This window comes from Silurus meridionalis, chromosome 4 (assembly GCF_014805685.1).
Source record: "Silurus meridionalis isolate SWU-2019-XX chromosome 4, ASM1480568v1, whole genome shotgun sequence".
NCBI classification, from domain to species: domain Eukaryota; kingdom Metazoa; phylum Chordata; class Actinopteri; order Siluriformes; family Siluridae; genus Silurus; species Silurus meridionalis.
The window spans coordinates 8,449,920-8,476,390 of NC_060887.1; the positions used below are offsets into that span (position 1 = coordinate 8,449,920).

Sequence of the window (26,471 nt, forward strand, 5' to 3'; positions counted from 1 at the left end):
TCAAGAGACACAGTGAGACTCACAGAGCACGCACACAGCTACATCTTTATTTACACCATGCACCCGTACTTCTGCTTCACTTACTGCACTTTCTCTGCTCTCTGGAGCATATATAGCCACAACAGATATATGCAAAGACACTTTCATAAGAACTGAAAAAGTGTGTTTGTGTATAAGTGCTTATGCAAGTGGTCAAATATTCCATTGCATTTTTAAACAGATTTGCAAGTGACACCGAATAGAACAAAAACATAAACTCTTTCAGGTATGATCACAATAAAAAAAGTTTGTACTTAAGCCTTAACAGACCACATGAATCTTTGAAAGGAAACACGCCCATGTCAGCCACTACTGGTTTCACTCGTCAGATACTACTGAAGAGGAAACCGCTGAGAGCTCACACCCTTCCTGTCAAAAGCAAAAAGCCATCACTTTGTGCTACAAGATAAAAACCTTCATGCACCATTTGTCACACTTTAGCATTCCTGTAAAAACGTTCCTCTGTAAGCACCTAACACTATCGAGTGCATTTCATCTGTTGATGGACTTGAAAAGTTCTTGAAGTATTCTGACTCTTTTGTGAAAAAATAACTACAGCCCACACATTCAGCTTAATCCCCTGGCCACTGGAGTGAAGCTTCCACGTATCATTTAACACAGTAGGCCTGAAAGTAGTCAAGCCCAGACAACACGACTGCTTTTATAGCACAGAATATAGAGGGACCACAGGCAATAAAAATAAACTATTATTATTGAATTATTGCACATGTTCCAGGTGACTATAAGCACAGCACTGATATTTGAAATCCCTCATTACAGAAAACGTCTGTCTGTAAATACTACTGAAGTACCTGATAAAGCAATAATTCTTGATTAATTACATAAATCCAATCAGTGTATAATGTTTATTAATTACAATTTTGAACAGTACCTATGACAACAGGCCCCACAGCAAAGCAAACCTCAGGCTTGTCGTCTTAAATGTTATTGTTTTTGTCGAGAACCAAGTGAACATAACTTAAGGTAACAGCTAACACTGATAAGCTGACTTTGAAGAGAGTAACTTTAAGAAAGTGAAATCTGGATCTGGATCTGCAGCTGCATGAATGTATGCATTGAACTGATGCCACTTTTTTGGTTAATTGGATAACTGCATAAATGAGCAGTTTTGTTGTCAACGAAAGCCGCTATTGATTAGTTGCACTGCTCAAGTTACGGCAATATAACTAGTGGTGGACGAAGTGCACAAACCATGTACTTGAGTTAAAGTAGAGCTACAGTAGGTAAAATATTACTCCAGTATATGCAAACGTTCTTCCTTTAAACATTCACTTGAGTAAAAGTACAAAAGTATTTGCCTTCAAATGTACTTAATTATATAAAGTAGTATGATTTATTATGGCTATAATGTTCCTATTATTATTTTTGTCACAAGATTTCTACTTAATCAACTCAGTTTATGTGAAAAGACTTTAATGTTACTCTTAGCGCACCAATCTATTAATAGACTGATATTAATTAATCTAACACTGATTGGCATATAATAAATTATCATGAGCCCAAAACCTTCTTTTCAACGACTTAAAAGAATCTTGTAAATAAGGCCACGGGTGTTGTGACAAGTTAAAGTCAGGAGTTTCTTCCATCATTTAATCCTCTCAAAATGTTCTGTTTGATGTTGAACTGATGCTAAAATGTATGTTTACGCCTTAGTGTGTAGACACCACCGAGCGGCAATGGCGGTTCTAGCTTGAATGACTCCCTGGGTGAACCACGCCATGACCCAGAGTCTCCACCATTGATTAGTTTCAGCTTTGAGAGGCTCCTCTCTGCTTCAGACCTACACAAGGCTGGAATGGGCTACAAGACCATCAGCAAGAAGCTTGGTGAGAAAGAGACCACTGTTGGCGTGATAATTCGAAAATGGAAGAAGTCAAATTCTCACCTCATGGGGTGAGGATGATTCTGAGAAAGGTGAGGGATCTTGGGAGAATATAATGTTTGTCAGATGAGACCAAAATTGAGCTTTTGGGCATCAACTTGACTTGACTCCAAGAACACCATCCCCACTGTCAAACATGGAGAAGGAAACATTCTGCTTTGGGGCTGTTTCTCTGCTAAGGGTTCAAAAAGACTTCACCACATGAACAGGGAGATGAATTGTAGAATCTTGGATAAGAACCTCCTGCCCTCAGATGGAACACTGAAGATGGGTCATGGATGGTTTCTTCCAGTATGAAAATGATCAAAAAGATATGGCCAAGGCAACAACCTCATGGTCTTGAAGCCCATTCCAGCCTTGTGCAGGTCTACAGTACAATTTTGTCCCTGACGTCCTTTGACAGCTCTTTGGTCTTGTCCGTGGTGGTGAAGAGGTTTGAATGGGTTGATAGGTTGATTCTGTGACTGGTGTCTTTTATACACAATGAGTTGATATAAGGAGCTCTTTTTTAAATGGGACACGACTAATTTGGTATTGGATCAAATACTTATTTTACTCGATCAAATACAAATTCATTTATAACCTTTGTTTACTGGTTTTTTTTTATGGATTTTGTTTTAAATTATGTCTCTCTGTTAAAGTAACTCTACCATAAACATTCTAGACTGTTCATTACTTTATAAAATCAGCAGGGGATCAAATAATTTTTTCCCCCACTCTAGTACATTTTTAGTTACTGTTCTGGCTCCCAGTGAATGCTTATGCATTTGTACACCAACGCATATTTATTCCTTGTTTTAATGAGGTCTGTTTGCTTACTGCGTTTCTCAGTTCCATTCTCTTTTTATAGCATTTGTCAACTACAACATTAAACATATCTGTTTCCAAACATGATTTACTGCAGCTTTACTATGTTCAAATGCTTGTTTTCACGTTTGTATATTTAATATATGCATATATAATTTAATTATATAAAATGTTATTAATTATATATTCTAGATGCTTATGTCTTCACAACTATCATTATGTTTTTTTTCCCCAACAAAAATTGTCAAAACTACAATTTTATTTTATATGGATATATGAAGCATGGTTGTCAACTTGCCATCTGCAATTATCATTAAAAACAGTACAAACTTTGATTTATACAAATTGTTTCACCTTGCATACTCAAATGCTGTTTTGTTTGTTTGTTTTACAGAAAGAAGCAACCCAGGATGAACACTTCCTACTAATTGCTGACTGTTGTAACCTTTTTTTTTTTAGAAATGCCTTAGTTATTTTGTGGAAAAGGTAGCATGGTATAGACAGGACAAAAACTCCTCCAACTGTTAAGCAGTGAAGATGACATTATTTCAGAATTGTTCAATTGTAATATATATATATATATATATATATATATATATATATATATATATATATATATATATATATATATATATATATATATATATATATATATATAAAAAGGTGACACGGAACTGTCTTTCACAACCTCACCGTTTTTTTGTGTGTGCATTTTAAGCTGTTCTGCACCCAGTTGTAAGCCTCCTACAAAACCCATTAGCACCTGCTTGGTATAATTGTTTAACCATACACTGGACTCCTGACCTGATCTTACAAAATCCCTGAGTTTGTGCTAGAGTACAAAGTGTGCAGGTGTACATTTTGAAAGACAGAAATGTCACAAAAAAAATACTTATTTGCTTAAGATTTCCCTTCTGCTCATTTACGTTTCCTTTTGAAAATTAATAAAAATAAATGAACAAACGCTTCTATTTTTTTCAAACATTCTTAATTTACTGCCTTTTTCACACCTGCCTAAAACATTTGCACATTACCACGAGGTGCCATGTTGAACAACCAGTGTTCAGTATAAGAGAATTGCACTCAAAGCACCAAATTTTAACTGCTCTAATACAAGATACACAAATTGGTCGGTTCCTACAAAGCAGATAAAAACAAACATCATGAACAGTTGTTTGAGTTAAAAATGCTCCTGAGGATCCAGTGACCAGTATTCCTGCCCCACTACTCTCCCCAGAATAAAGGCATTCTATATAATTATGTGCTTTCAACGTATATATATATGTGTGTGTGTGTGTGTGTGTGTGTGTGTGTGTGTGTGTGTGTGTGTGTGTGATGCTCAGGTGTCCACAGACCTAAAATATAGTGTATTCCATCTGGTCACTTCAAATAAAAATAATTAGAGGATAATGTTAGATTTAGACATGTTAGACCCAACTACTGTTAATATTGAAGAGTAATAAAAGTTGTTATATATTGTTAAATGTTAAATCAAACCCCATTAAATATTTTCAAACTTAAAAAAAAATCTGTGTTTCAACAAATTGTTTATTTTGTTTGGTATATTTGTCATTTCCAATTCAAGCCGATAATAAGACAGATTTCTTCACCTTGCATTCAATAACTAGCATGATGCAAACCAATATACAGACTAACACATAGCTGTCACAGTTATGATACGCAAGTTATGTGGGTGATGACAGATAAGTATTTGTGGCCACACACTGGGTTGTAAGGAAGAATCCTTGAATATCTGGAGCTCAGGTGTATAGGGTTTAACGTGTTGTATATGTACTTATATATTCATGGACAAAAATGCCATTACATCTAAAACATATGGAATTCTGGTTTATAAACCAGAAAAGTGAGAAATGTAACCTATGGGACATTTGCACTCAACTGCACCTGTTTCCATTGTCTTTCAGGTCTATAATTAAAATTATAATTAAATTCTGCCCCTGTTTCATCACACAACCTTTCATTTTCCCTTACCTTTTAAATAATCTTATACAGCTGTACTCTATATTTTACAAATATAATAAATTCCCAATCTCTGGTGCTGTGTGTGACAAACACGTGTGTGTATAAACTCAAAGTAGAGTGTAAACGTGGATTATTTGATTAATGTGCATTAGATACCCCCTTGTGGCAGTAAAAATAACAACGACAACAACAGCAAATCTTCACCTTATATATTCCATTGAACGATGAAAGACTGTTATTAAAAACAAAACAAAACTGCCACTTTTACAGACTGGCACCATATCATTTATTTACCGGTCCCATAACCTCAGTGATACCAAGGATAAAACCTAATAAATTAATATCATACACTAGTACATCACAATTAATTATTATAGTAACATGACCATGTCTTTTGGATTTTCTGCACGAACACCAATGGCAACAGACAGCTTCAACTACACTGCATGCAAAGCACTAACTCTAGTGAAGCAGTCTTGCATTTAAGTTCAAAATGGTCAAGCTGTGTAGAGGTAATCAAACATCGTTTTTGGCATGTCATTGCCTACATATAGGTTGTATTTGTGATGTGGAGTAAAATTCAAAAACCATCCAGTTTCTGTAGAATTGCAATCCTCGCAGTCCCTCATCGCTGTAACGTGTTATAAATGCATTCCTTGACTGCGGTTAAAGGTTCAAACCTGCCACTAATCAGGCTGGATTAACAAACTATAAATGGGACAGAGCCCAATGTCTGTTTATAAATTACAATTAAAATCAGCTTTAAAAACTATTGTCTTTATCCATCCGGAGAGTTCTGTAATCCAGAGAGGCATCTTTTGGAGAGTTATAACCCATAATCCCGGTTAATAATCTGCATATTTCTGCCCGGATTAATCGTCTCTCTCTCTCACTGTAGACTGCTCAGAGTCATTAGGATGCCATCTGGATGTCTCCTTGGCATTTGGCTTTGTCAGCAGGGCACTGAGATCCTCTTCAGCCGTCTAGAGGTTTTCCAAGGTACACCATCGTGACTTCAGTGTTACCGTAAACAGCCGAAACAGCTGGGAAGAGGCAGGTCTTGGGCAGTCCCCTGAACGCCACGCCGAGAAACTCAAACCCTCGCTCAAACGCCAGCGTCTTGTCGTCCATGTCCAGAATCACACGTATTCGCTCTCCTATCTGGAACGTTACAAAAGAAAGAAGCATAGCTATTAATTTTACAGAAGAATATTTAGTATAAATTTCTTACACGATGTTTGAAGGGAACTGGTCAAGTGTAAACACCCCTAAAACAGTGGTCAAGAAATAAAAGAGACATTATGATATTAACATTTAGTTTAGAAATATATTTATACAAGCCTGATAAAATAAAAAAAGAAATTATTCTAAATGTAAACTGATTTCGCCTTAACTAAATGATTAGTTGGATATTTTTTAAATATACATTTTTTATAAACTACATTTGTTTATAGCATTTTATTCGGCTACTTTACTAAAATATGTCACTGATTACAATACAACATTAGTGCCATTAATCAGATAATATGTTATAGCATGTCAACATTAGAGGTCGACCAATAGTGGATCTTATAGATACTGATGGGTACTGCTAGGATGGATCGTACTTACCGGAAACCAATTACTCAACCGCTTAATTTATTTTAAATGGATTCTGGATTTAAAAACAATGTAAAAGAGTATTGAATTTTATTACAAAAAACTAAACAAAAACAGTACTGAATCATGAAAATTTTAAAATGAATATGAATACATTACTTATAGTAAAAGATATGGAGGATAATAAAAAAAATGTGCATTCAAGAGAAACGAAATGATAATTAAAAAAAAAAAATAAAACACCCCAAACAGAATAAAAACAGTAGCATCCAAAATGAATTTAATAAAAGACGCTTCAACAAACAGCATGTGAAGTCGTGATTCGCCTCTAGAGGCTGCTGTTGTACTGTATAATGACAGCGGACCGTCTCAGCCGCTCCAGCAACACGGAAAAACTGTCAATAATAATTTTGCCGATTATTGGTGCCGGTATATCAGCAAAAACGATGAATTGGTTGACCTCTAGTGAACATGATTAAGTGTCGACCGAATAATGCACTCGGACTACAGAAGGGTGGCAGCTTTCTGTACATGTTTAGTGGCTCCACAAACTACTGCATCTGTAAGTTCTCTCTGAGCTTCAAAGCCTTAATATGTTCAGTTTGTCCAGATCATTTTAAATATAGGCACAATAAATACTGACTGTCCTTTGTCTTCAGAACTCTCATATGCTTAATTTATCTTGCTTGTATTGTGTGTGTGAAGAATCACATCTAAAACCTTTAGGGTTGAATTCTGGTTTACGAGTCTGTTTGGAATCGAACTGAAAGCAGAACACTGACAGATATTTATTGTGTACATGCAAAACAAGGCTTTATAGGGTCAAAAAATAGCCAATAGTTTTATTGGAACAAAGAAATAGCTTAACTATAAGCATACTGGATAAAGTAACTCTTGCTACTCGATGCCCATCACTGCTTTATAACAGTTCATAAGGTGTTCAAATGTTTGTCTTAGTGATTGAAATCATGTTTTATTTTCAACCTGTCCAGTTTTCATACAAAGCACCTACCTTCTGGCCAGAGTAGAACAAGAAAATGTTTCTGATAAGGCATGATGGATTAATATGACCAGAAACATGTGTTACAGCTAGAAAAACAGAGGGAGATCTCAATTCATGGCTGATTTCCACATTACCATAAATAAATAATTGCAAATAAGAATTACTCTTGTGCAAGCATGAGAAACTTTGATACCAAAAGCACAGTGCAGATTTATACTTCAGATAGAGAGAGAGAGCAGTGCTGCTCTGTAACTTCCATTAAATACAGAAATGCAAGTTGCATACTATATTCCATCTGATCAATAATAGATTTACTGCCAACTATTTTTATATCTGAATGGTTTTGGTGCAGTCCTACTGGATGGCATTGCTGGATGTGCTTCATAACAAAGAACAAAACCATATTCATGTATACCAGGGATGGTAAGATTCACTGATTGGTGAAAAAGTTTACGATCTTCTTCTTCTTCTTTCGGCTGCTCCCATTAGGGGTCGCCACAGCGGATCATCCGTCTCCATACCACCCTGTCCTCTACATCTGCCTCTTTCACACCAACTACCTGCATGTCTTCCCTCACCACATCCATGAACCTCCTCCTTGGCCTTCCTCCTTTCCTCCTACCTGGTGGCTCCATCTTCAGCATTCTTCTACCAATATAATTCATGTCCCTTCTCTGCACATGTCCAAACCATCTCAATCTCACCTCCCTCACCTTGTCACCAAAACATCCTACATGTGCTGTCCCTCTAATAAACTCATTTCTAATCTTGTCCATCCTCGTCACTCCCAACGAAAACCTTAACATCTTCAGCTCTGCTACCTCCAGCTCTGCCTCCTGCCTTTTACCCAATGCCACTGTCTCTAATCCATACAACATCGCAGGTCTCATCACAGTCCTATAAACGGTGAAAAAGTTTACGATGTGATGCATCAATTTGAAAAGGGATACAATGTCGCATTTGTATTGTGATGCATCGTTCTGAACATATTTGCATTGGTAAGAGCTGAGCTGAGGCGTGCCCTGAGAGTCACATAGAACACAGATTGACATGGCAGAGGTAGAGCTGCATTTTCCTGGTGACAGAACAGGAAAAGAATGTCTGGTTTTATTGAATCTATTTTTTTGCACTACAAAGGGCCTGTTTGTGAAGGGGCCATGCGTTAGAAGTCAGAAGTCACTAAAGTAAATTGCTGATTCATATTTTTTCCCATTGCATTAAATTGCACAGAATCGCATTGTGTTGAATCAAATCGCACTGCAACATAATAGGAGTGAATTGTATTGCATCACATTGGTAGCTGCTTCATGTGTATCTAACATTTTGTAACGTTGGATATGCATCAAAATGCAAATCGCATCGTCTTCGGTCACGGAGTTACACATCTATGATGTACACTGCTAATTTTTTTATTTCTTTGTATTTGTTGTTGCACTTTGTCAATGCAACTTCTGAAGGAAGAGTACAGTAAGAGTGTAGTGGAGGTAAAGAGAGTTTCTGATAGGGTGATAAACGTGAAGCTGGAAGTTGAAGGGTTGATGATAAATGTCATCAGTGCTTATGACCCACAAGACAGCTGCGAGATGGGGGAGAAGGAAAAATTCTGGAGTGAATTAGATAAAGTGGTAGATGATGGTCCTAGGAATGAAAGATTAGTGATTGGGGCAGACTTTAATGGGCATGTTGGTGAAGGGAACAGAGGTGATGAGGAGGTGATGGTAGGTATGACTATAAGGAGAGGAATGTGGAAGGGCAGATGGTGGTAGGTTTTGCTAAAAGGATGGAAATGGCAGTGGTGAATACTTATTTTAAGAAGAAGGAGGATCATAGGGTGACGTATAAGAGTGGAGGAAGGTGCACACATGTTCTATGTAGGCGAAGCAAACCTGAAGGAGATTAGAGACTGTAAGGTGTTGGCAGGGGACAGTGTAGCTAGACAGCATCGGGTGGTGGTCTGTACGATGGTTTTGGAGGTGAAGAAGAGGAGGAGAGTGAGGACTAAAAGAAGAATAAGATGGTGGAAACTGAAGGAGGAAGACTTTAGTGTGAAGTTCAGGGAAGAGGTCAGTGCTGGATAATTGGAAAACTACTGCAGAAGTGATAAGGAGACAGCTAGAAAAGTGTTACTTGGTGTAACATCTGGAAATAGAAAGGAAGACAAAGAGACGTGGTGGTGGAATGAAGAAGTGCAGGAGAGCAGAAGGAGAAAGTGGTTGGCAAAACAAAATTGTGATCGACAGAGTGATGAGAAAAGTAGGCAGGAGTACAAGGAGATGCGGCAGCAGGTAAAGAGGGATGTGGTGAAAGCAAAGGAAAAGGCATATGAGGAGCTTAATGAGAGGTTGGACACTAAGGAAGGAGAAAAGGATTTATACCGGTCGGCGAGGCAGAGAGACCGAGCTGGGAAGGATGTGCTGCAAGTTAGGGCAATAAAGGATGGAGATGGAAATGTGTTGACTAGTGAGGAGAGTGTGTTAAGAAGATGGAGGGAGTATTTTGAGCAGCTGATGAACGAAGAAAATGAGAGAGAGAAGGTTGGATGGTGTAGAGATGGGAAGCAGGAAGTGGATAGGATTAGTAAGGAGGAAGTGAGAGCAGCGATTAAGAGGGTGAAGAGTGGAAAGTCGATTGTACCAGATGACATACCGGTAGAAGCATGGAGATGTTTAGGAAAGATGCAGTTGAGATTTTAACCAAGTTGTATAGAGAAGGTCAGAAGGAGTTGCATTGTGTATTTGTGGATTTAGAGAAAGTGTACGACAGAGTGCCGAGAGAGGAGTTGTGGTATTGTATGAGGAAGTCAGGTGTGTCAGAGAAGTATGTGAGGGTGGTGCAGGACATGTATGAGGACAGTTTGACAGCAGTGAAGTGTGCAATAGGAACAATATACTGGTTCAAGATGAAGGACAGACGAGGTCAGACAGGTGTCTCCATGGACTATGATGTTTGCGGATGATATTGTGATTTTTGGTGAGAGTAGGGAGCAGGTTGGGAAGAGCCTGAATAGGTGGAGGTACTTGCTGGGGATAACGGGAATGAAAGTCAGCAGGAGTAAGACAGAGTACATGTGTGTGAATGAGAGGGAGGACAGTAGAGTGGTGCAGTTTCAGGGAGAAGAGGTGGAGAAGGTGGAGGAGTTCAGGTACCTGGGGTCAACAGTGCAAAGTATTAGAGAGTGTGTTAGAGAAGTGAAGAAAAGAGTGCAGGCAGGGTGGAGTGGGTGGAAAAGAGTGATAGCAGGAGTGATTTATAATAGTAGGGTATCTGCGAGAGTGAAAGGGAAAGTTTATAGGACTGTGGTGAGACCTGCGATGTTGTATGAATTAGAGACAGTGGCATTGAGTAAAAGACAGGAGGTGGAGCTGGAGGTAGCGGAGCTGAAGATGTTGAGGTTTTCATTGGGAGTGGTGAGGATGGACAGGATTAGAAACGAGTTTATTAGAGGGACAGCGCATGTAGGACGTTTTGGAGACAAGGTGAGGGAGGCAAGATTGAGATGGTTTGGACATATGCAGAGGAGGGACATGGGGTATATCAGTAGGAGAATGCTGAGGATGGAGTCGCCAGGAAGGAGGAAAAGAGGAAGACCAAGAAGGAGGTTTATGGATGTGGTGAGGGAAGACATGCAGGTAGTTGGTGTGACAGAGGCAAATGTAGAGGACAGAGGGTGTGTGGAGACGGATGATCCGCTGTGGCGACCCCTAATGGAAGCAGCCGAAAGAAGAAGAATGCAACGTCATATTTATTTCCATCAAGATTTGCATTACATTTTAGCTGAGATCCTGTATTGGCGATTGCGGTTTATTCCTCATGCTCTCTGAACCACTCTTTTATAATTTTAGCCTGATTAAATTTGGCATCATCTTCCAGGCCATCAGGGGGAAAATACACTATTGATGGGATAGCCTGATCTTTCAGTACATTCAAGTGCTCGGCAGAGTTCATCTTATTGCTGCATAATGTTACTGGACCTGACCGCTTCAGAGTGTATTTTAGGGAAACACAGAATCTTCTGCCGCAGAATTTTAGCGCAATCTAGAAAGGAGCACTCATGTCAGCAGCATTATTTTAAAGCAGTAGTGTCACCGATACATCACAACTGGACATGTATCCTGCTAAAATACCTATTTGCAGAAGCGATAATCCACTTGACTACCGGTGCAGGAATAAAGAGCGATTTTAATCACTTGCATAGAGGTTTTTTTTTATCTGCCACAAGCATCAGCACAGCGTGTGAAAGTCTATTCAGTACAGCATCTCAAGTTCACAATGAGAGGAGGAACCTTCTCTCTTACCAGAAAGCTGAGCAACTGTTGTTCTTGAAGAGAAACCTGCCACTTTTATTCAAATAGAAAGCAGTCCAATTTGTTATGTGCAGTTACATAAACATTTGTGGAGCCTTAAAAACTTGTGGCTACATTTGTTATTTACAGTTTGAAGTCAGTTCTACTTTGTATTACTGCTGTTTTGCACAATAATTATTCATTTTTATTTTGTTTGAAAAGAAGTTTGTTCCTTTTCAATTTGTTCAATGAAACATTCGAAGTGAAATTATTTTATTGGTTGTAGTTTTTCAGTTCAGATGAATACATTTTAAATTGTGTGAAAAATGTAAATGTCATATTAATACAATCAAGTATGCAAAAAGTATTTTAAAATAATTTACAATAAGCCATTTTTGGTTTCGGCCAAGTGTATCCTGAGATTTCAGTTTCGGACCAGAATTTTCATTCGGATGCATCCCTTGTTTGTTTAGTAGGCCCTAGGCCCACCAATTGTACACCAATTCATGTACTTCCCTTCTGTGAACACGATCATTCAGCAGTTCACTACTATCCTTTTAGCTTTTAACAATACCCTGGGCATTCCTTAACCCAATTACAGAGATTTTGGAAGTTACTGTATTTGTTTACATTACCTGATGTAAGCTAACAGTTTGCCCCTTTCAGGAAGACAGGAAATCTTTTTCCCGACCATGGGATACACCTCCGACATGGTTATTAAAGAAATGAGAAGCTCTATAATGCATCAGCTTGGATTAAATTAACTGTTGCCAGCTGAAACAATAATCACGGCAATAATGATCCAATCAGAAACTCTTATATGCTTATTTAAATTCAAACAGTGACCTTTCTTTGGACTGGAAAACGTAATTGTGAACGAAATTCATTAACAAAAAGGTCAAGACTTTCCATAAAAATCCTCCATGAACAGGCTAGTACAGGCAGAAAGTATCCCAGCACCATAATTCTATAAATATAGAAGCTGAAAGTGGTTCCACATGAACAGCCTAAAGATTCTTGCAGTTAGAGAGCAACTCAAGAGATAGGAGGATGGGTTTAGACTGTAATGAATATAAATAGTTTGCCACAACGGCTTAAGAGTGAAAATTGTGCTCATTAAAAATAAACTTCAAGGCACTAACAGAAAAATTCTAATTCTGTAACCTATTTATCTGAGTAAAACTGCTTCGGGACAATGTCCATTGTTAAAAGTGCTACACAAATAAAACTGAATTGAACTGAATTGAATCGAATGCTTGTATCTATTCATTTAAGGACGATGATTGATGAAATTCCGGAGTAAGAACGGGAGCTTTGAGGATGGATTTGGACTGTAGTTATAACAACAGTCTGCTACATTGATTCAGGACTACAGTTTGCTTCTGATCACCATCACTGCACCCCGCAACATCGTATATCTGTAATAAATGGACATTTGGTGCCACCCACATTAGTATGCGTTCCCCCTTTTAAATCTGGTTCCTCTCAAGGTTTCTTCCTTATGCCATCTCGGGGTTTTTTTTTTTTTACACAGTCACCACTCTCACGCTCATTAGATACAAACTTACACTTATAAAGAACATATTCATTTTTTATCACCACATTATCTGTGTAAAGCTGCTTTGAGAAAATGTTCATTGTTAAATGCGCAATACAAATAAAAATGAATTGAATTGATGTTATTTCAGCAACAGCATGATTTATTTCCTTATTTTAATCAGGTTACCTAATAGTGAGATTAAAATTATTAGAAATATTATTATTATTATTATTATTATTATTATTGTGAATTAAGCTGCTCACACTACACAATTCCACCAGACATTTCCTACTATATCGTGTCAAAATTTTCAGATGATGACAGTCATAAATCTGATTGTGAATGTGGAATAATGTGTTTTTCGTGTCAGATTACATGATGCTAATATATTTTGCCACACAGCTACTGAACTACTGAAAGTTTTCTGTTACTGCCAAAAATTTGTCGTCATTAGTCAGAGCTGCACTAAATCTGCCCCCGGTGAGTCACATTATACACCAAAACTAAACTCATGACCAAAGATTATCTTTGCAATGGGACACTGTATAGAATAACTGCCAGACCAAACCCCAATACTGTCTAGTGTAAAGCCGGGAATGACGATGATTTGAAAGCTAGCTAGTTCCCTAGTCTAGTCAGTCTCATTAGCTAAAAAGCTTTCAAGAAAGACCTTCAAAGTAGCTGAAACGGTTTGCATACAGAACATCATTACCTGGTTCAGAATGGGATTTTTTTCTGGCTTACCTGGTACTTAGGTGCGTTATTGCACTGAGGGAAGTTTCCGTTGACCTCACCGTTGTGAAGCAGGTTATTATCAACAAGATTCCAGCCCCAGCTCTGATCATCACTCCCCAGGAGTGCAACATAGCCCTGGCACTGCATGGGCGCCCTCTTGGTTGCGATGCCAATCACTGCCACGGTGCCCAGCGGTCCCTCCCACCAGATTTCCCAAGCATGTCTGCCCTCCGTGAAGCCAATTTTTGCCCGAGCGCCATCAGTACTCTGAGCAATCGGGTTGCGATGGAGAGTGAAGCCATTTTTCTTGACATACACATTCCTGGAGCAGTCATGGGAGCTCAGTGCATGCTGAAATGACTTCAACTGTGGAGGCAAGAACAGAGAGACAGAAAGAGGTGATACCGCTGTGGTCTCATTAACTAAAGTTCAACTATTCTTTCTTATATTTCTCTCTTTTTTTAGGCATTATGACTTCTTTCAGAGAAATAGATACATTATCTTTTCTCATTCCAGTGAAAGCAAACAGCCCTTTAGGACAACACACACTATTCCATGACATATATTTACATCTTTTTTGTTTTTTCTTGCATGTGATGCCGAGAACGTCAATGAAATGAGGAAGTGGAGGAAGTGTTTTAAGCTGTGGTGCTTAATGAAGTTGGTGCAGTGACATCATTTTAATCCTGGTTTAATTCATTCATCCGAATGTAGGAAAAAAAAAAACTCAATAGTGCACAGATATCACAGGCATCATCAGCACTTTTTTATGACCCTGACTTACTCTCAAGCACAGGCAGCTGAATGGACATTTATTTTTATGTATTAATTGTCTCATGGTCTTGTATTTAACATTAAATTATATATATTTTTAAATGTCATCAAAAGGATGCGGTTAATGTAAATGTCTGGAGTCATACTTCAGCGGGCTTTTCCGTTACTGATCTGAGGGAGAAAGTCGCTTAATGCTTAAGGCAGAGGACTTTGGATCTGAAAGTCATGAGTGCCACTCCGGGGCCCCTGAGCAAGGCTCTTAACCCCAAAGCTATTCAGCTGTATGAATGAGATAAATGTAAGTCACCCTGGATGAGGGCATCTGCTAAATGCCATAAATGTAAATAACTGAAGATATTGTGATGTGAATGTGATGTAATATGAAAGCATGGAGTGTATCCATACCCTAATGCATCAGATACACAAACACATACATACATACATACATACATACATACACACACACACACACACACACACACACACACACACACACACACACACACCTGCGGTGATTCAAAGATTACAATCGGTCACGGGGAACGCGTTTGTAGAAATCGCTAGAATCCCCCAGCTGGGTTTGTTTGTTTGTTTGTGTAAAATCTAATGACGTCGTGTATAAAACAATGTTATTGCCTCTCTACGGTGACGTCATGACTAAGAGGTGAACTGCTGTGCTTTCTGCAGAACATCAGCACTGTTTCTGCTAAATGATATATTATATTAAATTAATATATTACACTAATTATTATATTAAATAACGTGCTGCAAAATGTGAGAATGTGGATATGGCTTTGTTTTGACTTTAATACACATTTCACGCGCGCACACACGCACACACACAGTTACTACGACCCAGATTACCAGATTCAAATCCGTTTCGATTCGCGATCACACTGTACTCAGTGAATGCGGCACGACAGTGTGTGTGTGTGTTTCATATCTTACTTTTCCTTTGTAAGTGGCCAGGTTGCAGAGGATATCGGAGCGCAGCGCCTCTTCGCTGAGTGAACGCGCACACTGGCTCCGCCACACCTCGCTATTTTCATCCGCCAGGCAGCGGTTCCAGTGCCAGCAGACCAGCGAGCAGCGCATCAGGTCCGATAGATCCAAGTAGGAGAAAATGTGCTCCAAAACGCGGATCGGCAGCCGCCCAGCGACCCCCGAAGCCCCGCATGCCGCGCCCGAGCCGGTGCCCGCGCCGGAGCCGCCAACGCTGGCGGCAGCAGCAGGCGCCACGCCGGACATGTAGAGCTGGACCGCGACTCGTTGCCAATGCGCCGAACAGCCGGCGGTCTCGAAGCACCGGAGCCGGTCAGGACCAAGCCAGGATTCCTGCAAACATATTTGTGCTGGGAGCGGCCGCCCGACACCTTCCACTGTGTGTTTGTAGAGAAACCAGCAAATCTTGGTGCACCATTGTAAAGGTCCTGGTAGGGCGTACACTAAAATACACTGCGCTCCAAAATGAATAAAAAAATAACCTAATATACAAATTACAGCTAGACTAATTTATACACGATTAAAACTCTCTTGAGGAAAGCCGAATTATTTTACATACTCTGTTCCGAGATAAAGAGACGCTTATTGTCTCTTATTATACTACAATCCTGTAAGGACCTGCTTAACGATGACGTCTCTGTTATTCAGTTCACCAACAGGGGGCGCCGAGAGGTTGAAACGCAAACAGCCGCTGGCTGCGTTTCAATCGGAGAACTGGACTAAATAAATAAATGGTGACCAGAAATACCCAAGCGGATTTAAAGAGTCTATGAGATTGCTGAAATATCTTCAATCTGTAATTTGCTTCAGAGAAAATACAAAAGAATAGCTGAAAATGCGTCTAAACAAAATAATGTATGTGCAAGTGGGTCAATCCTGGCACCTTAACAATTTGCACATGTACTATTTTTATTCTGAAGGTATTTTAGCTGTTCTTGTGTATTTAATCTTTTATTTTTCTTATGAAAAATTATATAGGAACAACACCTGCAACTTTTAGTAAAATGCCACAATCCAGCCATCAGCTAGTTACCAGATTAGTTACCTGTTAACAAACAATAAAATACTGTATGTGTTTTTAGATAAACCTGTGAAATCAGGTTTTATATCCAGGTAATTTATCATGAAGGTTATGTTTAAATGTCTTGTGTGCCAAGTTTGCTGTTTGGGCCAGTGGATAAAGTTTTTTCACCCTTTAGAATCATATATTTTCTAATCACATACAATCATCATAGGTATCTTAAGGCATTTGGCTTTGAATCCACTGGTTGCGAGTTCTAATCCCAGCCACACCAAACTACCACTCCTGAGCAAGGCCTTTAACTTCATAGCTGCTTAGTATGAATGAGATAAATGTAAGTTGCTCTGGATAAGGAGGTCTGCCAAATGCGGTAAATTTAAAATGTATATATAGCCAACAGAACAAACAAGACCAGTCACACATCAGCAACATTGTACCAAGGGATAAATCTTTCTTTAAAACATTCTTTGAAGGTCCTTATGCCTGGCCACTGCTGAAATATCACTGGATCTGATGACTATTTCACAGACCCACTGTGAACCTCATGAAAAAGGTATGCGTAGGAGCAATTCCCCCTCTGTCAGATCACCAACGACACCTCCTTCACCACATGGGGTGCAGAATGATGCGTGAAACAGGCGACAGTCTGCACAGCAATGTTTCCTACAAAGTACATTTACACACCTTTCAGGGCTATTTTAACAGTTAAACAGCTATTTGGACAGCTATTTGTTTATTAGGCCATTTGTTCATCTGTCACATTACAAAGACATGGTAATCCCTCTCTAAGAAAAGACTGGCCCATGAGGTCCCATGAGGTAACACAAGCCTATAAATGAACTGGGCATTAATCCCTTACCCTGGTGTCCTGTGATGAGTGTAGCAAATACTACATCACTGTCACTTTGTGACTTTGTTGAAGGTCTCAGCACACAAGAAACGTTAAGGTTTAGACACAACTTCATTATTCTTTATTTAATCTTTTTCAATTTTAGTAAGATATTGTCACTGTAGACATGTTTCCCTAATGAACGAGCCACCAGCCAATAGTAAGGCAAAAAGCAATACTCCCTGACAGGATATCGGGAAGAAACCTTAAACGAGATCAGACTCAAAAGGAAACGGGTGACACTGGATATTGTGATTATAAATACATTTCCTCAATAACTGTGCACTACAGGGACAAAAACTGCAAGTATATACCCAGGGAATTCGATACACTTTTGACATGCAGTCTATCTTGTTCAAGTTATAAACAGTTCACTGATCAAAACCAATAATGTGGCAACTGCAGTCCTAAAGCCATCTTATTGTTCTTAGAACAATGCCAAACACCAGAAAAAGAGTAGCCTAGGCATTTATACACATGCCACAAAATGCTAATTCAGAAACTTAAAACATTTTTTAAGTACCTCACATTTAGGTAGGAAAATCAGATGTCTTTGAATACACAGGCAGACACATGAACACAGATTACATGAAATATTCCCTATATACAGCTCAGTCATTAGATCCAGACTGCATTTTTATTTAACTACATTTATGTATTGTGCAGAACTTAGTCATGTGACTTTGTTTCGAGATGATATGCGTCATTAAAGTTGAGAGAGAAGTTGTGCGGCTCCATCCACATTCACTGGCTCCTGGACTTTCTTCCTTGTGATCTGGAAAACACATGTTTGACAAACTTTAAATCAGAATGAATGATGGTACAGTGCACTTCTAGTCATGTAAACATACAGTAGATTAGACCAAGACATTTAGTTCTGGAGGACGACAGAACCCAGAAGTTTGTTTCTCCCCTGCATCCCCAACTCCCATCCTTCCCTTCACCTGATGTTGAATAAGGCAGATTGCTGAGCTTTGCTGTGCTGAAGCCATCCAACACTGGAGTCCCGATTGAACTGTCCAATGTCAAAAATGGCAATAATATTGTATGAAAGACATGATGAGCATATTACCAGTGTTTTCCCTGTAGGTTTTTTGGCTGTAGATTTTGAAACGCTCTTCATATCCCGCTGTACCTCAGAAAACATCTGGTTCAAGTTCTCCACTTTTTCTTTTTTCAGGGTGTTTATCTTTCAAAAAGAGAGTGGTTTGTCAAAAATGTCATTTCACAAACAATTATTATTTAAATGCTTGTTATAAATCTACAGAAATGCTGTTAATAATGAAAAATCCATGTTTCCACAACCTCACACAACACATGATTTACTTTGTAATACAAAATGTATACACAATTCTGTCTTGCAGTTGATACTTCCTGTTTGTATTTCACTTGTTTCTTTTGAGACTTGTGGAGTTCAGAGCAGGTCTTAAAGGCAGATTCAGGGGAAAAGTGCTTACATGTTTTAATGAAGTCTTCACTGGCTTGGTTTTGGATTTGGGCTTGGCCTGCTTGGTAGCCACTTGAAATACATTCTGTTGTTTTTTACCCTTCTGTTTATTTTTCGCCATGTTTTCCTTAAAACAGATTGTACACATGCAGTTGTATGTGGTTAAACAGCCCGCAAGAAGAGACGACAGTAAAGTTAAAAGAATCGTTAACTACAGGAAATGTCTCTATGTGGAGATCAACAAAAATGCTTTAGAAAAGAAAAATGTAAGAAAGCTTTAAACTTACACTATATATTCTTCTTGTATCGTCTCAGCACATGTATTTATAGTCCTTGAGCACCTTCTTCTTCTGATTAATGTGGGCTGGCGAGTGAGGAGCATTACTGCCCCCTACTGTTACACACATACACGCACACACGCGAACCCTTGTGAAATTGCAGGCGTTTAAAAAAATATAAAATTTTCAGATTTGACCAGGTTCACCAAACCAAACACACTTTTTACTTCTCTTTCCTCACAGACCTGTTATAGACTAAATGGCAATCTAAAAGTTTTTGGTGTGATGCAGTTACTATAACACACCAAAAGCTGATTATCTTACTATAACTACACGTCCTGAAGTCTTCAATTTCTATTATACCACAACACCTGTAATTTTACAGCTGTAATATCTTCAAGTGAAATATATGGGTTTATAACTTCAGCCTAAATACATCTTGATAAATTCTATTCTGGTACCTTTCACAGTAACCTGTATATACTGTTAATGCTTTGCTATCCTGAGCAGTGTGTGGTAATCTACATGGACTGGAGAACAGAAGGGGTTAAGATCACTGCTACACAGACATCAGTGCCCTGGGATCTTTCACAAGATATCGTGGAAAAACTTTCCAGAAGTTATTTTAAAAACAAAGGGGGATTTTAATTTGGAATAACGTAATTTAAATATGTGAGCTTTATTTTTGAGAACATTGAGGGCACATTGTTTTAATTGGGAGTTTAATGACATTTATGCCCATTAAAAAGCAGTTTAATCTCCCTGCTTGGCAGTGCAGGCATATATCCGTAAATACGGTGACTATGAATACTGTTAATTTTGCAAGTTAAATACAGTATATAATGAATCTTAATATGACTACTTCATTTATAGGTGCTTTCTGTAAGGAAATGTGCATTCCTGTCTGGATAACACAATCTAAAGCATTACAAACTAATGGTGATTGGGTTTGTGACTTTAACATATTTGATAGTATGTGGATATTTGCCCTTAACCGAGTTCTTTAATATGGAGTTGAACCCCTTTTTGGTAGGAATCTTCTCTTTTATAGACACTGTGTAGTCAGATATATCAGTTAGGGAGCTCTGGGGTTCAGGGGTTCAGGCAGTTTTCTCATTTTCTTCTACATCAGCCATGACCTCATGGACAAGCCAGTAGGTCAGTGAAGGGAAATTGTATTAAAATTCAGTGTAATTTGACTTACTGTGGGAGTCCATTAAATATCAAACCAAGCTGTTATACAGTGAGGGCAGAATACTGAAAATGCTAGATGTTTTTAAATAACTTTACACTTCATAGATGTGATGATATTTAAATCATACACTGCTCAGTCTGTGGAATCTGGCAACAAGACATTAGCAGATATTTTAAACTCAATTTCTGTAAACTGTGAGCTGTGGACTTAATGCACTGAACTCCCAGCACATCCCACAAATGCACAATCATTTTGGGATTTTGTACTGAGGAATTTGAAGGTCAAGTCAACACCTTGAACTTATGTTTCTCAACCCATTCTTAAACATATTTTTCAGTGTGGAGTCCAGTTTTAATGCCCACCTTCCCACTGGGTGGACAGGGATTAACATTGGCACACTGACACCTTTTTTAATTCACTTTTCAGCAGGTAGCGGTACAGTTTCCTTATGTTGAATCAGACCTGACAGGTTATCCTTTTGCTCCCCACATGCATCAATAAAAATTGGGAAATTTCCCCACGTTGTCCAGTTGTTCTTGAAAAGTCAGTTTTGTAAATATCCTTGTAAGTGTATCTGCAACCAAATTAATTTCTTCTCCTCTGTCAGCCATTGTGGAATGAAAAAAAACAGCTATTAAATCCACAGAAATAAATTTGAGTTTGTGCAGTTTGCAAGGGATGGGGTGTGCTGGCTCTGACTAGTGAGGTCTCTGACCATCGAATCAAGGACTTGACATTGCAGACGTTATTGTACGCCTGCTAGAAGGCCCCAGTGTGGCCAACTCGAAATCTGATTGGTTAAAGCAACAAGTACTTTAGCTACAGATGGCTGCAGTGCTGATTCTGCCGGCGTAAAGGCCCCAGCATGTTATGTGATGGCTGAAATCTGATTGGATTAAAATTGTAACATAAACTCACACCCGTTTGCGCTGCTTCAAGGTGAGTATGGACTGTTGTGAATAACTTCATAAAAAAATATGGACAAAAAATATATAAAATTTTTTAATATAAAAAAATACAAAACAAATGAAAAAGTTATTTATTCTAATAGAGTTTAGGCCAGCAGAGAAGGACTTGCTGGTTGTTAATATGCACACAGCCCACGTCTTACTAACACAGTTTCTGGTTAGTTTGTAAAAATGGGAAATTACGCACATCCTTAACCTCGAGAAGTTACATTTCTCTCCACCACCAGGTGGCGCTGAAGACTGCACAGATTTGGTCCTGTTAATGCTGAGTGTGTTCCTTCACTGCAAAGCTATGTGACTATTCATCTCACACTCAGTGTGTCACTGATGAATGTGCTTATTCATGTGTTCGTGCTTTTCTGCATTTCCCAGGGCAGTCAACCGAAAAACAGGGTAAAAGGGCTTAGTATGTAGTTACCAAAAAGATTAGTAAAGGCTTATCGAGCAAATGTGGACATTAGGACGAAAAGGGACCAGAATATGAGCGCGTTTAAAAGTCACAGACGGAGACGGCCATTACCATCTGTAGAGACAGCTGAGAGAGAGAGAGAGAGAGAGAGAGAGAGAGAGAGAGATGTGTGTCATCATCGATTGCGTTAGTACCCCCTCCTCCTACTGATTTTGCGCGCCCTGCGTGTGTGTGTGTGTGTGTGTTACACAGGCAAATCCCATCCAGTAAGAGGACCGGGGTTGAGGGACCTCTATATAAACCACGGCGCGTCTCCTCTTGGTTACTGGCGCTATTACGCACTCGAGCCACCGCAAGCGGAGCCACTCGAAACCGTATCAAGCGTGACAATGTCTCAGGGATGGGGATACGGAGCAGATAACGGCAAGTCTCTCTATCACTTCTTTCTACCACTGACTGAAAGAGTGAGGGAACGGACGAATGGATGAATGAGAGATTCCCATGCACTGTCCGCGCATCGTGTTTCTGTGACCTTGTTGGTTGTCGCATTCCCACCGCAGTGCTGAATTCAGTGCAGCAGATCTGAAATAGCTCCACAGGGCGCACTTAGAGCAAATGGAGGAGATTTTCTACAGAAATGCTAAATTGTGAAAAGTGTGTGTGCGCTGAGCTGATTCTTAACGTTTGTCATTGCAGGACCTGACACATGGCATGAGAAGTTTCCGATAGCGAATGGACCTCGCCAGTCTCCCATCGACATTGTGACCGCTGATGCTCAGTATGACCCTGAACTCAGGCCACTCACACTGCATTATGATCCCTCAGTCTCACTGGATATCATCAACAATGGACACTCGGTCCAGGTCACTTTTGCAGATGACGAGGACGCATCAAGTAAGTACATCCTACATCCTACATTGAGATTAGAAATGGAACCAAACTGCAGTGTTGTGTTAAACTTGTTCATGTGATCATTACTGTTTAAATTACCCTCCTCTTGGACCCATATTTCTTAACATCATTGAATACAAACTTGAAAGTTAAATTAGCACAGTTAGGTCGAACTCAGTTTTGTAGGTGTTCATTTGCATGTTATTTTGCTGTGTCCTGATCTGACTGGATGCCTGATTGCCCTAGGCAGCTAAGAAGCAAAGATCTAGGATGAGTTTTCTGAATTCATATATATATTCTGAATAGAATATACAGAATATTAAATCCGGACTATGAATCCACTGCCCACATTAGCTTATATATTGACCTGAACAAAGTTTTGACCAAAACTATTATGATTACTGAACACTGTGATTCATCAGCTCACTCGGAAAAACACTCCTATAAGATCAGATTTCTATAAATACAAAATAAAACATTTAGTGGGGTTATTTGGATATGGTAGACTATCATTGCATGTCAGTGCTGCAAAGGTAAAATGTATATTAATATCTGTAATTTAAGCTCTCTGAAAAAAAAACAGGATCCTGCAGATGATGTGCAATTATTCCGTTGTGTCTGCTAGCTTTGTGTTGTCATATTTTCCCAATACTCAAAAGCCCTAATGGGGAAGTATAAGCAGAAATGTAACACTCAAAAAGGTCCTTGTGAACCTTTGACTCACACCCTGTTAAACATTAAACACTGCACTACATGCACATGTGTCAGTCTGTGGGAGGAGGAATTTGAGCACAATTGAGGACTGTTATGCATAAAGGTGTTTTTAAAGTGAACTTTAAAGTATCACCCTGTTACACACATTGTGTTATCTGTGTGAACCAATCAAACTCTGTACATGTAAGAAAGTGTTTTTGTGTTATGGATGGTAGTGTTGGTTTTATCATTTCCCCTTTCTTATTTATTTGTGGTTTTCCCTAACTGTAGCTGCTTGCAATTACGACAGAAGTTACTTTATTCCACCAATAAGGTCTTTTACGGATTCAGTTCCTATGAAATGGTAAATCATGATCTGTTATTTGTGTTCTGTGTTTTCTTAATCAGCGCTGACAGGGGGACCCATAACCGGAACTTACCGACTTAAACAGTTTCATTTTCACTGGGGATCAAGCGATAATAAGGGCTCAGAGCACACTGTTGATGGGAAAATGTACGCTGCTGAAGTATGTATCATCCATATCCTAATTCCTATTCTAGTGCCTACACAAGGTTCTGGGATTCAGTAGATTTTGAGACTTTTCTTTTTTCCATGCGCAATATATGCACAGTTTTATAAATAACAAATTGTGATTAGATATAGAACACATTGTAAGCTTTTTTGCACCTTTGTTAAAGATGTGGTTTATGTCTTCTAGCTTCATCTAGTTCATTGGAATACAGCATATCCCAACTTTGGCGAAGCTGCTAGCAAGTCTGATGGCCTCGCTGTGGTTGGAGTCTTCCTGGAGGTTCCCACACTTTTTATTGCTTTATTCCTTACTTATAAATTGTAATAAAACAGAATGCGCTATAAAGCACTGTGGAGAGAAGGATGTCTTTAGGATGTTTCTATTGTGTTTGATTTTGTATATTACCTTTAACAGATTGGTGATGATAATTCTCAAATCCAGAAGGTTCTTGATGCACTGGATGCCATTAAAGGAAAGGCATGTTCTCTTAAAGTTCTGTAAAGGACAAATTTTGGAGATTAATCGTGAGATAAGTTGGTTAATCATGATCTGGCTTTCCTCCCAGGGAACACAGTCATCATTTGCAGACTTTGATCCCACTTTGCTGCTGCCTAACACTCTGGACTACTGGACATACGATGGCTCCTTGACCACACCCCCACTGCTCGAGAGTGTTACATGGATTGTCTGCAAGAAGTCAATCAGTGTTAGCCCTGCACAGGTCCTGTCCATGTCATTTCTCTATTATTCATAGAACCTACTCAAACCCATAGTGGAACAAAAATCTTTGGTTGTATAATTATGTTTAGTGGATTTTAGCCAGCCAGAGTTTCAAAGTTTGAGTTGTTTGAACTATTCTAGACTATTCAGCCTTCTCAGGTTGCATTCTTCATGTTCTTGTGATCTGCTGGTCCAGCAGAGGTAGCTGCCAGTTGCACCCTTGTGAAAGTTCACACTTCTTAGAGAAATGTTATATTCCTTAAAGGAATATTCTTATTGAACCTCAGGACCATGTGAGCGCTACCATTTATTCCATTTTCCATATTTTATAGATTATATATTATATTATAATGTGTTTGTTTCTCTTTTATGAAAAACAGATGGAGAAGTTCCGTGGCTTGCTCTTCTCAGGGGAGAAGGAGCCTGAGTGCCATATGATGGATAACTACCGCCCACCCCAGCCTCTTAAAGACCGCAAAGTTCGCACATATTCTGAATGAGCTGCTTCAGGAATCTTAAGCCTGCCCCCGACCCCCCGACCGTGCTTGTTTTGACTTTAGAATAATTTCCTGCCATCTGGCAAAAGCACTATGAGTCTTTGCTTCTTTTGCTTTCTACTTTTAATATATTTAGTCAGAGAAAGATGTTTGCTTCTGTGGGGATAGTGTGGGTATATTGTTGATATATCATCACATTTTACCAAAATCTAGAAACAAGCAAACCAAAAGTCCAACTCCATGCAAGACAAAATGTCTACACATATGTTGCCTAAAACATTTGCACAGTACTATATGTGTGTCATGGCATCATTTCTACACCGTCAAAACATGTGATATCTGCACAAATCCCTCAGAGAAGTGTAGTGGCAAATACTTGTGTATGGAATCCTCGAAACAAAAGTTTGTTTGACGTTTGATGTCTTCTAGAGCAGCTTAGAATGAACGGTGATCTTTGTGTAAACGTGTATGTAGAGTGCTCACTTTTTAAGATACTGTATTTAATGTACACAAAGTTGCTGCTGGTTTATCCTTAAAGGAAGGGCTAATGTTAAAGAAATATGCATACTGTCTTACCCCAGACCACAGTCAGGTTATTGAAACGTTTGTTCAGCAAATTTTGTTTTTAAGGTCCAGTTTCTTTTCTCATTTTGTCTCATGACGTAATGGGACCCAAGAATTTGTGCTGATTATTTGAACTGAAAGTGTCAGATATGATGATTGTATTAGATCTGAAGTGTATTTAATTATTTAGGAATCTTTAGGACTACATTCTGATAAATGCTATATTATTAGAAGAGTTTAATAATAGAGTAATAGAGTTTAGTAATAAATATGTGATCTGTATATTAGATATGTTTTAATGTCAATTAATGTGCACTAAATAGGACAGCTAATTAAAAACCAAATAACTTTTACACTAGACTGTTTAATTGATATTTATATTCATTAAAAACTTTGAATGAATTGTTGAGCAGCTGTTGATTTTGTATTGATTTTTTTTTTTACAAATCTATCCAGCAAAGACTCTTTTTATTACACTTCATGGCCTGAAAAGAAAAAGAAATGAACGAAAAAGAGAATGCAACCGGCTGGAAAAATACCATAAGTGAAAATGATAATGCAAGAGTATTCAGGGGAAAAGATAGGGAAAGAACACCATGAAGGCCATGATCAGCAGGTGAAGAAAATGAGGTACAGTAACATGAACAGGAAGAAGAAAACCTGTCAGAAAGGCTGAAAGACACCAACAACATCATTAT

The 26,471-nt window shown here is 38.8% G+C and overlaps 3 protein-coding genes across 3 annotated transcripts; 1 reads left to right on the top strand and 2 right to left on the bottom strand.

Annotated features, from left to right (window-relative positions):
• Nucleotides 1-4,924: 4,924 nt before the first annotated feature.
• On the bottom strand, nt 4,925-16,564 carry fbxo45 (F-box protein 45). Its single transcript, XM_046847193.1, has 3 exons — nt 15,615-16,564; nt 13,902-14,258; nt 4,925-5,893 (listed from the first exon to the last, which is right to left on the bottom strand). Exons 1-3 carry the CDS (start codon nt 15,912-15,914, stop codon nt 5,708-5,710), a joined length of 843 nt encoding a protein of 280 aa, XP_046703149.1. The 5' UTR covers nt 15,915-16,564; the 3' UTR covers nt 4,925-5,707.
• Nucleotides 16,565-18,196: 1,632 nt separating this feature from the next.
• rbis (ribosomal biogenesis factor) lies at nt 18,197-19,426 on the bottom strand. Its single transcript, XM_046847195.1, has 4 exons — nt 19,313-19,426; nt 19,036-19,152; nt 18,651-18,767; nt 18,197-18,353 (listed from the first exon to the last, which is right to left on the bottom strand). Exons 2-4 carry the CDS (start codon nt 19,144-19,146, stop codon nt 18,285-18,287), a joined length of 297 nt encoding a protein of 98 aa, XP_046703151.1. The 5' UTR covers nt 19,147-19,152; nt 19,313-19,426; the 3' UTR covers nt 18,197-18,284.
• A 2,677-nt stretch (nt 19,427-22,103) lies between these two features.
• On the top strand, nt 22,104-26,175 carry LOC124384399 (carbonic anhydrase 2-like). The gene is made up of 7 exons (XM_046847194.1): nt 22,104-22,298; nt 22,572-22,769; nt 23,868-23,986; nt 24,179-24,271; nt 24,407-24,469; nt 24,558-24,713; nt 25,093-26,175. The coding sequence occupies exons 1-7, from the start codon at nt 22,265-22,267 to the stop codon at nt 25,210-25,212; spliced, it is 783 nt and encodes a 260-aa protein (XP_046703150.1). The 5' UTR covers nt 22,104-22,264; the 3' UTR covers nt 25,213-26,175.
• The last annotated feature ends 296 nt before the right edge of the window (nt 26,176-26,471 follow it).

Excerpts from the sequence above, each read along its gene's own strand:
- fbxo45 (XM_046847193.1), bottom strand. The coding sequence starts at position 15,914 with ATGTCCGGCGTGGCGCCTGCTGCTGCCGCCAGCGTTGGCGGCTCCGGC. Across the intron at positions 14,259-15,614 it reads TGGCCACTTACAAAGGAAAA|TTGAAGTCATTTCAGCATGC; the intron begins GTAAGATATGAA and ends TTGCCTCCACAG. Across the intron at positions 5,894-13,901 it reads ATAACGCACCTAAGTACCAG|ATAGGAGAGCGAATACGTGT; the intron begins GTAAGCCAGAAA and ends GTAACGTTCCAG.
- rbis (XM_046847195.1), bottom strand. The coding sequence starts at position 19,146 with ATGGCGAAAAATAAACAGAAGGGTAAAAAACAACAGAATGTATTTCAA. Across the intron at positions 18,768-19,035 it reads TGAAGACTTCATTAAAACAT|ATAAACACCCTGAAAAAAGA; the intron begins GTAAGCACTTTT and ends TCTTTTTGAAAG. Across the intron at positions 18,354-18,650 it reads AACCTACAGGGAAAACACTG|ATCACAAGGAAGAAAGTCCA; the intron begins GTAATATGCTCA and ends TGTGTTTTCCAG.
- LOC124384399 (XM_046847194.1), top strand. The coding sequence starts at position 22,265 with ATGTCTCAGGGATGGGGATACGGAGCAGATAACG. Across the intron at positions 22,299-22,571 it reads GGGATACGGAGCAGATAACG|GACCTGACACATGGCATGAG; the intron begins GCAAGTCTCTCT and ends TTGTCATTGCAG. Across the intron at positions 24,714-25,092 it reads TCAGTGTTAGCCCTGCACAG|ATGGAGAAGTTCCGTGGCTT; the intron begins GTCCTGTCCATG and ends TATGAAAAACAG.